This window comes from Siphateles boraxobius, unplaced genomic scaffold (genome assembly GCF_051911475.1).
Source record: "Siphateles boraxobius isolate OS27281-9 unplaced genomic scaffold, OSU_SipBor_1 6, whole genome shotgun sequence".
NCBI lineage: Eukaryota > Metazoa > Chordata > Actinopteri > Cypriniformes > Leuciscidae > Siphateles > Siphateles boraxobius.
This window is the reverse complement of record NW_027509186.1, coordinates 11,513,652-11,528,875: the sequence shown is the minus strand read 5'-3', so window position 1 is coordinate 11,528,875 and position 15,224 is coordinate 11,513,652. Positions and strand designations below refer to the sequence as shown.

The 15,224-nt window shown below is 41.5% G+C and overlaps 1 protein-coding gene across 4 annotated transcripts in view; it reads right to left on the bottom strand.

Annotated features, from left to right (window-relative positions):
• Positions 1-15,224, bottom strand: part of ece2b (endothelin converting enzyme 2b) — a 78,548-nt gene that overhangs the window by 41,748 nt on the left and 21,576 nt on the right. For all 4 annotated transcript variants that reach the window (XM_077207681.1, XM_077207684.1, XM_077207683.1 and 1 more), the window contains 3 exons: positions 8,947-9,033; positions 4,004-4,148; positions 2,354-2,569 (listed from right to left, as the gene is read on the bottom strand). In XM_077207681.1, coding sequence (XP_077063796.1) covers positions 2,354-2,569; positions 4,004-4,148; positions 8,947-9,033 — 448 coding nt within the window. The remainder of the gene's footprint in view (positions 1-2,353; positions 2,570-4,003; positions 4,149-8,946; positions 9,034-15,224) is intronic.

Genomic DNA, 15,224 nt, shown 5'->3' with positions numbered 1-15,224 from the left:
CAAATATTAATACTGCTATTTATCATACACTGTAAAAAAAATAATCCTTGAAAAAAACGGTAAACTACTGGCAGCTGTGGTTGCCAGCATCATACCGTAAAAATACGGTGTGTAACTGTTTTTGAAATTAACAGCTAAATACTGTTTTGTCAGCTACAGTATATAACTGTAATTTTACAGCATATAGCTGTAGCTGACAAAATGGTATTTAGTTGTTAATTTTAAAAACAGTAACACACCATAATTTTACAATATAATGCTGGCAACCACAGCTGCCAGTAGTTTACATTTTTTTACAGGATTATTTTTTACAGTGGAGTTAGAATTAGGTTTGTACAATACAGTATGTAACATATGCTTAGCCTACGTAAAGTCACATGGCTTGAGGAGAGGTGATCTTATTTTTCTAAAGGCCCCCACTCACTACAAGATAATCAGGCCGATTTTGGGCCCAATTCTCCCCTTCCGCCAATTCTAGCTGAAGTGCCGATTATCTTGATGATCAGATTTTACTGTGGTGTGAGGTGTGTTAAAGGTGATTGAATCTGCTCGGAAGAATGTCGGGGCCGCACCAATCTCAAATCGTAAATATTCAACATGATCAGAAATCCTGTTGTGTGGAGGGAAACGGAGGACAAATCCGCACACACTTTGTAGATTATCACGTGGAATGAAACAATACCAAATCAGAAAGCGAGCTGACTTAAGATAGAAGCATAACACAGCTTCATTTAAACCTTATATCTTTTTTTCCACAATTTTTCGGTAAAAAGCAGTCCAAACATTATTATCGCCATTTCTTTACTGCGAGAGATTTTGTGAGACTCAGTTTTTTTGTGAATGGTATCTGTTAGTGTGTGTTGTGCTTTCCTGATCACATCGTGCGCGGCACTCCACACACTAAACACAGCTGTTAAATCTATTATTTTCATGTTTCATTATTTTTATCGTCATGTTTGTGGTCTCTCACATTTTGAAAATCGGATAAGACTTTTTCTGATAAGACTGATAAGACTTTTTAATCTTTTAGTGTGGGCCAACCTTAAGAGATCAGAACTATGTTTTTTTTTCTAAACGGGTGAAAATATTCCCTCAGACTTCCATCAAAGGAATGACTTCAGTAGGTAGACTCTTTTGATCTTTACAATAACCACCTAGCAACCACCAAGAACACTAGAGCAAACCCCCTGACAATAGCCATTTTGAAACACCATATCTACCCCCCAGAACAAGCTAGCAAACCACTTTCAGTTCCAGACAACTTCTGAGAATATTCCAGCAACCATTTAGAAACGCCCTGGCAATCATCATGAACTGTGTAGCAACCACCTAGCAGCACCTTGGCAAAAATATCCTAGAAACCATCAAGAACAGTATAGCAACCACTTAGCAACAATCCAGCAACCATCTATAACTGAGTAGTAACCACCCAGAACACCATAGCCACCATATTGAAACACCATGGCAAACCATTTACAGTGCCCTGGCAACTACTCAGAATAACCTATAACAACCTTTTAGTAAATGCCCTGGCAACTATCAGGAACAGCATAGCAACCCCTTAGCAACACACTGCCAAAAGAGCTGTGACCTGCAGTACTCTGGAAATCACCCAGAAGACCCAAGCAAATTACCAATTACAACAATTAAAGATCAGCCTAACAACCACTAAATAATACCTTGGCAACCACCTAGCAACATCCCAGCAACCCCTCAGAACATTCTAGCAACCACATAGTAACACCCTGGGGAACATTCAGAACACCCTAGCTTTGTGGTGGCATTGCATGTAACATATTCTACCAGTACAAGTCAATGGCATCATCACTGCCAGTTTGAATAGAAGTTTTTAAATCTTTAACTGTAAATTTCTTGAAAAAGTAAAACCAATAAAAGGTCTTGCAAGCACTATACTGTAAATCCATGTGAGGGTGAATAAAGGAGGTATTTAAAGTTACAGAAACAGAATGAGTGCAGAAAGTCATCGTCCCAAATCGAACAATCAGACAGGGACGGCTGCACTGCAGATCGAGAATAAAAAAACAACCCAAGTACAGAGCACTAAAGTGTAAAACCTGTCAAAACGCATGAATGCAGCTGTTTTCTATTGGAAATCAAGTAAATCATTAAGATGCCTTTCTAAATATATTCCATTTTGTGAACACTGAGAAAGATTTACTGAGCAAGTGTGCTGTGTGTGAGTGTGTGTGTGTGAGTGTGTGAGTGTGTGTGTGTGTGTGTGTGTGTGTGTGTGTGTGTGTGTGTGTGTGTGTGTGTGTGTGTGTGTGTGTGTGTGTGTGTGTGTGTGTGTGTGTGTGTGTGTGTGTGTGTGTGTGTGTTTTCCTGCACTTACCCAGCAGGTGTTTGAGCACAGCCTGGTTCTGGTCCCAGATGCTGTTAAATGTGCTCCAGCGGGAGCGGCCATCTGGCAGGGGGTTTTTGCGGACCCATCCTCCACAGGCGTACTGGTAAAAATCCTGACATGGGTCAACGGAGCGGTCCAGAGCTTCCACGATCTTACTGGCCACGGTTACACACGCCTCCGTTAGACAGATACTACGGGCTGGATCTGGGGGTTAGAAACAACAAGAAATAGCTTAAATCCCATAATGTGACATAAAACTGAATGTTAAAAATAATACAAGGAGGGCGTTGATTTTAACCATTGGGATTTCATTGGATTGTGAGTGATAATATTTTAATTATTTTATTATAGTAATAATGTTAAGGCGTATTAATACAAACACGAATGTTTGGCATAAAAATTCTGATTTCCCATGCCATTTGCCCAAATCGCAATGAAGTCAGGCTGTGTCCGAAATCGCCCCTTATTCCCTTTAATAGGGCACTATTTGAGGGGACAGCCATTTGTAGTGGTGTCCAAAACCATAATGGACATTATCCAGTGCACTCATTCAATCCCACAATGCACCAGAATAACAATTGTACAAACGATATATGCTCAACGGCTTAAGAATACCCATAATGCAATGTGAGAGTCGCATGGAATGAATTCCTGCAGCTGAATCATCCATCCATCCATTTTCCAAACCACTGGTCCAGAGTAATATTTTTATTGATTATTAAATTATTTGATTAAGGTTTATACATGCTAGTTTCTATGACAAAGTTCAAGATAAATCTTCAATACTGGAGGTGACAGTTTGCTAAGTTTCAAATGAATATTAAACAGCAACCACAAACTATGCAAAAGCAGCAGCTTTTATTCACTCCTTCAAGTGGGATATATTAGTGGAGTAATGTAGGGAATAGTGAATGAGGCCTTAGGGGGCGATTTCGAACACAGCCCTAGTTAGATTAGAACACCTTTCTGTTAAAAAACAGCCACATTGACAGCGTGCAAATGTTCATGTCAGTCTTTCATTACTTGAAATGTTTATGACACCAAATGTTCACACCGAACATTCATCTTGATTTGAACAGGACTTTAAACATAGGAAATTATTTTTTTATGATGGTTTTTCTCTTTAGAATAACAAGCAAGTACATGAATGGAAATAATCTTCTAATCACGCAATCACACGTGTTTTTAAATAGCGCAATTCATAATTCAAATTTCATAATGCAACATCACATAGTTGCATGCAAAAAAATAGGTGTATGAAAAAAAAATCAAATATAAGGGTTTTTTTCAGAGCATTGGGAAAATTAACAGTGAGCCATGTGTACTCCTATACTGACGTGATTGAGTGATGTAATAACTGTTAAAGTGAGTCATGGTGATGTATTGCAATTGTTTTGAACTGACCCAAACAAATACTCATTGAATTATTAAATTACTCATTAAATTATCTAACAGAAATACAGCACATTCATACAAGTTTGAAACAAATGTAAGTAATAATGAAAGATTTTTAATTTTTGGGTGAACTATCCCTTTTAGTATCTATAAGGGAATGTTCCTAGTCAAATTGAGTGTAAATCTGCTAAGATTTGTACACGGTTGTACACTTGCGTGCGTGGGTGCGTGCGTGTGTGTTACCTCTGTTATAGCGGACTCCCAGTGTGATCGCACAGCCAAATAGTGCTAGAAGTGAAGTGAGAAGCAGACCGCCCAAAACCACCTCCAGCTGAGTCCTCCTGCCCAGTGGACCAAACAACTGAACACCACCCTTACGGAAACCCACCTAAAAAAGAGTCAAATATTGATCATAGAGTCTTTTTAAGTTAGATTTTTTTTTAATTGTTACTATTAGCTGGTTACTATTAACCATGGTTTCTGAACATGGTCGTCATTAAGTGCCATGATAGTGAAGGCAGCATTACCAGCTGATACAATCACTTCAACACCACAGTAAATTTTTGTGAGAGTAAAATGTTCAATGTAAAAAAAAAGACAAATTGTGGCATTGCAGTTTAAACACTTTCTCCTGAAATGGCCACTGACAAATACTAATCTCATTCTTCCTTTCTTTCCCTTATAATAAAAATTATTCTCAGAAAAATATCCCCAAAGAAGAAGTCTCCTTGTGTAGAAACTCTAGGAACATCACGTCCTTTTTGTGTGTGTGTGTGTGTGTGTGTGTGTGCGTGAGTGCGTGCGTGTGTGTGTGTGTGTGTGTATATGTGTCAAAATATACTGCACACCTCTTCATCATTCATCATTCAGCACCCAAAGAACATAAAACAAGTTGCCTGAGGGATACCATATCAAATTCATGCTTCATATCATTGCTTGAACAGAAAGCCAACAGAAGAGGTATCACATTTCCTGCTTGACATAAAAGTGAGCAGCAAATGAAAGGGACCACATAAATCTCTTTGAATTCATATCAAATGTCACTAATAATTCATTGAGGTAAATTCCCTGGATGTCTGACATGCTGTTTTCGTTACTTAAAAGTTATCGCTAATGCAAATGTCTGCATAAGAAAGAATGCTTACTTTTTATTAAACTGTTATCCATTATCCATAATAGTCTTTCCAATTACATATTAGTCAACTATTTGATTATTTTAAAAGGTTTTATGTGTTTTGAGACCATTATTCATACCTGGATAATTGTTCAGATTTATTTTCCCTTCTATAACAAAAAAAAAAAAAAAAAAAAAAGAATTTCCTTGTCCACAAGATGTTTGCTCATTTAGTCATGAGTCATTATGTAATAATCACCTAGCCATGTATGTCCAGACTACTAAACTGTTTTTCTACTGTATGTTTGTGACTTCTTATATTAAATACTTCATTATAATTGGCTAATCTTAACATACTAAAATCACACTGAAATACTGTTGATCATCAGCTTCCAGTTACTGAATGCTGAATAGACTGCTATGTAAATGTGAGTGGTAATACATGCATGTTTATTGGCTGTGACATAATATCTGTGACAATTTCTGCCTCATTTTGACAGTTTAGTTTGGATTAGTTTGATTTGTTTAACTGGCGAGGAAGTTGTGTGAAATAAACACATTCTTGTACTGCAAAAGAACAAGAAAAAGAAAATGTTCATGAACAAGAAAAATTAAAAATCATGAGTTTTAAAACTCTGAAAGAGAACAACTGAAGGGAGACTGCACAAAAATGTCTGATAACAATTCACAAAAAGTGAATCTTCATTCTGCTGGACATTCCTCACAGTAAATAATCTACCCTTTACACACTGTGCATGGGTAGATGCTGCATGGTTATTTTTAGGGGAAGCAGGATCTAAGCAATATCAGCAAACCACTGATGTACCTCAAGGTTCGGTGCTTGGCCCCTTCCAGTTCTCAAGCAAGGATCATGCGTCTCCATCAAGGAAAACATCCTATTTAGGGGTATGTGACTTTATCGAACTGGCAAATTTGACTTCAATGGACACTGTATGCCTCATGATTTTTTTTAGAGGAGGGCTATCTGAGCCGCTTGATTCAGCCATGCCACTGCACAATCCTCATTGAACTTTAGAATTTTATATTGACTTGGCCCGCAACTGAGCGGTTCTACATTTGCTGTGTGGGTCACAGAGGAGGAACATGGCCGTCACCAGCCCAGAGCCTCGTCCTGTCACGGCCGCCGCCAGCCGAGAGCCTAGTCCTGTCATGGCCGCTGCCAGCCCAGAGCCTCGTCCCGTCATGGCCGCCGCCAGTTCAGAGTCTCGTCCCGTCATGGCCGCCCTTCCAGAGTCTCGTCCCGTCATGGCTGCCCTTCCAGAGTCTTGTCCCGTCATGGCTGCCCTTCCAGAGTCCTCGGCTAGGCCCGCCTCTACGCCTGTGTCTCCGGACGAGATGGCCAACGCTACGCCTGTGTCTCCGGACAAGATGGCCGCCGCTATACCTGTGTCTCCGGACAAGCCTCCCTAGCCCCCTGGACTGCCTGATCCGCCCTGACCGCCTGGACTGCCTGATCCGCCCTAACCGCCTGGACTGCCTGATCCGCCCTGACCGCCTGGACTGCCTGATCCGCCCTGACCGCCTGGACTGCCTGATCCGCCCTGACCGCCTGGACTGCCTGATCTGCCCTGACAGCCTGGACTGCCTGATCCGCCCTGGCCCCCTGGACTGCCTGATCCTCCCTGGCCCCCTGGACTAACTGATCCGCCCTGGCCGCCTGGACTGCCTGATCCGCCCTGACCCCCTGGACTGCCTGATCCGCCCTGGCCCCCTGGACTGCCTGATCCGCCCTGGCCGCCTGATCCGCCCTGACCGTCTGGACTGCCTGATCCGCCCTGGCTGCCTGATCCGCCCTGGCCCCCTGTACTGCCTGATCCGCCCTGGCCCCCTGGACTGCCTGATCCGCCCTGGCCACCTGGACTGCCTGATCCGCCCTGGCCCCCTGGACTGCCTGATCCGCCCTGGCCGCCTGGACTGCCTGATCCGCCCTGGCCACCTGGACTGCCTGATCCGCCCTGGCCGCCTGGACTGCCTGATCCGCCCTGGCCGCCTGGACTGCCTGATCCGCCCTGGCCACCTGGACTGCCTGATCCGCCCTGGTCACCTGGACTGCCTGATCTGCCCTGGCCGTCTGGACTGCCTGATCCGCCCTGACCGCCTTGACTGCCTGATCCGCCCTGACCGTCTGGACTGCCTGATCCGCCCTGGCCGCCTGGACTGCCTGATCCGCCCTGGCCGCCTGGACTGCCTGATCCGCCCTGGCCGCCTGGACTGCCTGATCCGCCCTGGCCGCCTGGACTGCCTGATCCGCCCTGGCCCCCTGGACTGCCTGATCCGCCCTGGCCACCTGGACTGCCTGATCCGCCCTGGCCCCCTGGACTGCCTGATCCGCCCTGGCCGCCTGGACTGCCTGATCCGCCCTGGCCACCTGGACTGCCTGATCCGCCCTGGCCGCCTGGACTGCCTGATCCGCCCTGGCCGCCTGGACTGCCTGATCCGCCCTGGCCACCTGGACTGCCTGATCCGCCCTGGTCACCTGGACTGCCTGATCCGCCCTGGCCGCCTGGACTGCCTGATCCGCCCTGGCCGTCTGGACTGCCTGATCCGCCCTGACCGCCTTGACTGCCTGATCCGCCCTGACCGTCTGGACTGCCTGATCCGCCCTGGCCGCCTGGACTGCCTGATCCGCCCTGGCCGCCTGGACTGCCTGATCCGCCCTGGCCGCCTGGACTGCCTGATCCGCCCTGGCCGCCTGGACTGCCTGATCCGCCCTGGCCGCCTGGACTGCCTGATCCGCCCTGGCCACCTGGACTGCCTGATCCGCCCTGGTCACCTGGACTGCCTGATCCGCCCTGGCCGCCTGGACTGCCTGATCCGCCCTGGCCACCTGGACTGCCTGATCCGCCCTGGTCACCTGGACTGCCTGATCCGCCCTGGCCGCCTGGTATGCCTGATCCGCCCTGGCCGCCTGGACTGCCTGATCCGCCCTGGCCGTCTGGACTGCCTGATCCGCCCTGACCGTCTGGACTGCCTGATCCGCCCTGACCGTCTGGACTGCCTGATCTGCCCTGGCCACCTGGACTGCCTGATCCGCCCTGGCCGCCTGGACTGCCTGAACCGCCCTGGCCGTCTGGACTGCCTGATCCGCCCTGGCCGTCTGGACTGCCTGATCCGCCCTGGCCGTCTGGACTGCCTGATCCGCCAGTGTCTATGTATTTCCTATTTTGCCAAGAATGTATTTCCACCCTGGCGGAAATACATTCAATTTCTTGTTGATTAGTTGACAGGTGTTTTTTATTATGTTTCCTGTTCCTGCTCCTGTTCCTGGTTTTGACCCTCTAGTTGGATTATCTTTGTTTTCATTTTCAATAAATACTACTGCAACTGGATTAACAACTCTCTTCGTCCCTGCTTACACGTTACAGAGATCTATACACTTAAAAATAAAAGTTCTTTATTGGCATTGATGGTTCAGTGAAGAACCGTTAACATCCATAGAACCTTTCCAAAGCACAAAGGATATTTATAGTTTTTTTTTTTATTTATTTTTTTATGTTGACAAACTAAGAAAAAAATGGTTCTTAAAATAACTGTTAATGAAAGTTTATTTGGGGAACCCAAAACAGATTGTTTTGTAACGGTTTGTAAGGAGTGTATTTTCCAATGTTTTATATCTGGTGTTCCTACAGTGTCTGTGTCTGTATATGTATTTCGGCTAGCCTGGATATCTCAGACTAGAAAGAACTTCAGCACTAATTCATTACAGTGTTTCTTTCCTGCTAGCCCTGCAATTCACCACACCATGACTGTCAGCATGATTTCTCAGTGGTAAAAGCATCCAAGTCAGCCTGGAAACGGCTGAACTTCACAGAGAACATCACAACGACCCAGCAATACACTATTCTCTCACTGCTGTTTTGCCGTGTTTTAGAGTCATTTCTGATCTTGTACTTTTCATGGGAATTGTGCAACAGTAATACTTCTCATAGTTTCTGTAAAAAACTAATAGTTTAAATTGTTGCTTTATTTATTTGAATGTTGCATTGGATAAATAAGTCTGAAAGTAAATATAAAATGGACACATCCACACTGAACCCTGACCCACACTCACCTCCACACTGTCAGGAGAGATGGCTCCATCAGCAGGGATGTCTGTCCCATCCTCCTCCTCAAACGTTGCACGCTTGTAGTTAGACATCTGAAAGGGAGAGAAAAAGTATGTATAAATGTGTTGAAATATTCCCATGGTTAGCAATTAAGGTCAATTTACAGCAAACATGAAAAAAAGATCAGATGTGATGTGAACAGCAGCTGATAGGGAAAGTTAAAATAGACCTATTCACAGTTTCATGAGAGCTTCCAAAACAACCAGGCACTGGTAGAACACAAAGAATTTTGTAATTTATATTTGAGATTTTTCAAACACAGCCCCTTTAAAGTGTATGTCAATTGAGAAAGATGCAAAATGAGATCAAAATTGACCCCATTTACTTTCTTTATATTTGTTCCAACAGAATCTACAGAACAAAATGTAAAGGCCTTGAGTCTGAAGACAAGAGATACTGCAAGAGAGTGTGAAATGGAGATGAATGTTGGGTTGGGAGGTATTCCTTGTTTCCTCACCCCCGTCTTGGACATTGGACAGGAATTTATACAAACACACATTTGCACACACACAAACACAACTCCCACTGATCTACTGAAACACTAATCTACACACAAAGGTTGCACTTTGCTGCGTTAGTCTCAGTGTTATAAGCATTAAGCTACAGAGAACAGAAACTCTTAGTTAAATGTAACCTTATTCATGCTGTCTATTGATATCTCACTGCCGGCACTGACAGCCATGTAGACAGCAGACGCATTGGCCTAAAGCAAAAACTCCCACCCAGATTTCTCTACAAGAGCAGACTAAACAAGACAGCCAGAGAATCTCTCTCACACACATTGACTTAATGAGGGCATACCACTACCTGTCATATACATATAAAAATATATATTTCATTAATATAAATGTTTTATATTAAATGCTACTGACTAATCCATACCCTGAACCTTTGTGCATTTTTAGAATAACACTTTTTTTTTTTTTTTTTTATGAATTGCTTTATAAACTGAAGATGTCCCTGGAGGTTTGGCAAATTTATGTAACTTCTGGAGACAAATTTGTCCAGAAAGTCTAGCTAAGTTAACTTGAAACACGGACATTAAACAAAGAGATGTGCCCATAGGAAAACTGTATTGCTCAAAGTTTGCTCTTTGGAGGCTTAATGGAGTTCTCAATTGTTACATGCAGAGTGAGACTTTATTTTTCTCAGGAGGAAAATTTTCCATTAACTTTCTGTACAGTCTCAATGGTGATACTGGTTTGTATTTTTTCCTTCCTAGTGATATCTTTCCTTTTCAGTGACCGATAACAATTCAGATATCTAAAAATCAGAGTGAAAATCTTATTGCAAATGAAACATACACAAAACTTATGCCATTTTTACTAAGGAGCCAATATAAAAATAAAAATAAACATTTATCTAAGTATATCAGTAGAATTGGAACAGACAAGAGGAAAAAAAAATATTTCTAAGGCCAACATATTTTAACACACTTTACATACTTTCATCTGCTAAAAGCCCTCGTCTAAAAGGACAGATGATTGTATTGAAGGTTTTGCACAGACACAAACACACACATACACACCAGAGCAAGTAAGACACAAGAAAGCAATTGGAACCCTTTGCAACATGCTTTAAAGTTCACCCGGAACGCCACACTCAATCATCTTGGCTGTTAGTGTCTAAGTTAAATAAATGTCGCATCTTCACAGCCAGATTTGGAGTTTCGGTAAGCTATTCCTCAATGGGCTTTTACGGGAAACCGTAAATGATATTACAAAGACGAAAACCATGACTCATGGACATGGTGATGTGAAACAAATGCATGCACACATGCTAAGCCTACACAAACATGCATCTTCACAACTGCTAATGACTGTCTTGATAGTTTCCAATCATTTCTTTTTTCCTCATAAAGTCAATTGACACTTTAGTTGTTTGTCATAAATTCCCATACTACTTTGCAATGCAATGACCTTGGTTTGGAAGATGGATGTAGTTTTAAAAAGTCATATCCACAAGAATTCCCTCCTGAGGTCTGGACATGATTCCTGGGTGGCTGGACATGGAAGCTTCTAAGGCTACGTCTACATTAATCTGAATACATTTTAAAAAAAAGTTCATACTAGTGTTTTAAAGAGTTTCCCAAAAGTTTCTCATCAAAACTCAAAAAATAGTTTACAGCACATGTGTAAAACATAATAAAAGCTCACCGAGATGCTCGCTATTATTCTTACACGATCATTTAATTAGCAGAATATCCCACTACTTACTGGTACGTCCAAGTCCCACTCAATCGCCAATGCATGTTCGGTCTAAAACGCAACTGCCCTCATGTTTTGAGTACATTTTCTGCCATCTTTGCAGTAATGTAATATAAATATTGTACAAAGTAAAATTTATCGTTAGTAACACTGTGGTGAAGAGTGAAAAGCACATAGCAAACACATGCCGATATAAGATATCTATGTGTACAATATGCGTCACATGACTAAACATCCGTTTCAAATACCTTGGTTTTCAAAGTCTACACTACAAGTTTTCAAATTTATCCAAAAACACCATCTCAGTGTGAACGTAAGGCCAAAATTAGTGTAGACATAGAGGAAGGAAAAACAATGTTGAACACCTTGGTGTGAAAACTACCCATGCATACTGGTACTGAAGTTCTTCTTTAAACTGACACATTCATGACGTGGAGTCATGTGAAATTCAGTATTTTAGTCTCTAAGGCTATGTTGGGAATAGCATACTACAAACTATTTATATATATATATGACATTTTATTGGCAAAATGTACTGAACCTACTGTATACACTGCATACTGTATCCCCCAACAATGCAATTCACTACACCTGACAGCTAATTTCAGGGGTCAATAAATTATGCCATGATTGATAATCACTGGCATGTAAACAACCGCGAGAGAGGAGTTTGTTCTACTTTGTTTGCTGCTCTTAGCTTTCATATAAAATAAATTACCGCTATCAATGTTGGAGATTTTCAATTCAAGTATACAAGTATACAGAATCCTTCACATTCCACACACAAATCCCAATGACGGAGGTGTGTGAACTACAACATTCTGTGGAGTTCAATAGGGTCACACTGGAAATCTGTTATTCAAAGTCTTACACCGCAATGATGCACCAAAAAACGGAAACCTTTTTCCTTCATGTTTTTCGCATATAGACGGCAACCTTGGCAAAACGCTCTCTTTTTCACACGGATCCGTGAAAACGACTAAAAACGCTGAATTCTGCTGCCAGGCCAGTAGTTGCCGATGTCACTTAAAGAAACACTAAGCGACTATAGACTGAACAGGTAAAAACTCATAAAAGGTGTTCTGTGTTTAGCTGAAAACGGTGTCATGTAAACAGCCCCTCATTTAAAATATACAAACTTTTACCCTGGTTTCACAGACAAGGCTTAAGCTATTCCCAGACTAAAATGTATGTTTTAGCTGTTTTAACTGAAAGCAACTTGTACTAACATATCTTAAAATATGTCAGTGCCATTGTTTTGTCTCAAGATGCAGATGTGTTTTTTTTTTCTAAGGCACGTTTATAGAAGCTATATGTCCTAACTGCACTAAGACCTAATCCTGGCTTAATCTAAGCCCTGTCTATGAAACCAGTCCTTAGGGTTTTGAAAAGTTTGAACCCCTTTTTAATGAAAAAAAGGAATGGAAAAAGTTGTGATTTATCATGTTATGCTGGGGCAACATGGATCATCAGGTTTCAACTATGGCATTTGTTACACCAGGCATTTGTTACACCAGCCATCATCCCTAACAGCCTTAAATGATTTATTGGCGTGATTTTTTAAATATGGTCTGTCAGCCTTTTCAACTTAGTAATTTGCTGGTTTAGCTGATCTACCAGCTTGACCAACTGAAAATTGTGCAAAATCCATCTAAAACCAGCCAACAGACCAGCCAGACCCAGCTGGAAGAGAAGCTAAGACCTGACAATCAGCTTAAGCTGGCTTTAGATATTAAACATTAGGGATATTTTAGCATCTCTTTCTTGATTCATTATTTGACTGGACAGCCAAAAGTTTAAATTACAGTCAAAATGCAAAATAATCAGAAGAAGATAGCAGGATGTGGTATTAACATGCAAAGTTGCAAAGTACATGCAGCATATGCAGTACACAGTGCAGTTTTGCGCAGTATGTATTCCATTTTGAACAGAGCCATAGTCTTATATAATAACAGATACAGAACGTCATTACAAGCTCCAACAAGCAACATTATACAGCAGCCCAGACCAAACCATTGATGGACTTACCGTTCATTAACGCAGTATGAGACACACCAGCAATGCAAAGCAGAAGTGAACTGGTGCCACTGCTGTGGAATGACTGGAATAAACCATCTACTTGAGAATGGGGGCGAGGAAAGCCAATGTTTTGTTAACATGACCCAGAAAGGGCAGGTCGCTACCGTGGGAGAGGGAAAGCTGCTGGGAATGAGGAACAGATAAACCACACTTCCGAAAAGGAGACTCCTACCTTGGTTACACGGGTAACAGTGAAACACTACGCATATGGGGAAGTTGTTAAAAAGTCACTGAAGTTACAGTAAACAGCAGTTGTGGATTGAACCACTAATGGATGTTGAGGGGATATAGGATAATGTGGGATGCTAACCATGTGAAACCAGATGCCAAACATCTGCATTTGTTTTTGAATCATTGGCACGAAGAAACTTCTTGTTATTGAACAATAAGAAGAAATATGAAATTGCTCAACACGTCCGACGACCTGAATGCACATCATGTCATGATTATGACTTTTCAGGAGGGCTTTAAAGTGGCATAACACACATTCATTAACAGAATTCATGTTTTGACAATGACATGCTAAAATCTTGCCAAATATTCATCTTCATCTGTTCCATGTCACACTCGTCTAATCATACGGACGTTCAGGCCGCTTGCTGCATTTTTATTCTTCTGTTAACCATCCTCATTCCAGAAACAGCCAGTATGACTCAATAAGCCTGCTCCTGTTAAGTAAATATTTCTATTGAATATTTCTTTGAATACACTCATAGATAACGAATAACCAGAAAAGTTTACCAGAAAAGCCATATTTTAATCAAAGTTTAAAAATGTCATAGGTAGTATTTTTCATACACATTGAATAAACTAATTACGTGTACTTACAGTGAACTTACCCATGAACTCACTGGTAATGTGGGTTCGGGTTGGGTTTAAGTTTAGGTTCAGGGTTAGTACCTAGTTATAACCCAGTTATTGTAATTGCTTTAAGTACATAGTATGTACATGGGGAACAGGACTGAAAAATAAAGGGTAACGCTTCATTTTACAGTCCTGTTTCCCATGTACATACTATGTACTTATTATAGTAATTACAATAACTGGGTAATAACTGGGTAATAACTAGGTACTAACCCTGAACCTACCCCTAAACCTACCCTTAACCCATGTACTTACCTTATATTACCCAGTACTTTCTAGGTAAGTACACTGTAAGTACTGTACTGTAAAATGAAACGTTTCCAAATAATGTGCTACCACAATAACTTCTTCATAAATATCTTAAATAAAATTTTGAGGAAGTTGTATCAGATGACATTTTACAACCTGAACAAGACTTATGTCATAAAAAAATCAGAGACCAGAGACTTACTGACCTGGATGATATCATATCCTGTCCCCCCCCCCCAAAAAAAAAAAATATTTATAACATTTTTAATCGCATCTGACATAAAAGTTTATAAATATATATATATATACACAAACTTTTATGTTAGCTGAGATTCATCATAATTAATCGCGATTAATCGATTTGACAGCACAAGTTTTAAGTAATTTTGTTATGTACTTTTATTATTTTTTTACGTTTATATTTAGCTTTATTTTACCGGTTTAGTTTTTAGTTAGTACTTCAATTTAAACCTTTCATTTAATATCTATATATATTATTTTATTTCAGTATTATTTCATAAAAAAAAAATCGTTTTAGTTAACACTCACAACACTGCGTCGCACAAGTGGTGTATTAAAGTCATTGTTTTTTTTTATCAATTGTACAGTTTATGTATTTTTTAATAAATTAACCAATTCAGACAAAACAACAGAGGTGAAAAAAAAACACTGAGGGACTCAAAACCTGCCTTGTCACGTGTGTATATGTGTGAAAGATAAGTTGATGGCTCAAAGGTCAAAGCTCTGTTTAAAGGCCATCACACACTCTCTACTGCCGGAGATCTCGCTGCCCATCCCATCGCCATGGCAACAAGGCGCCCATC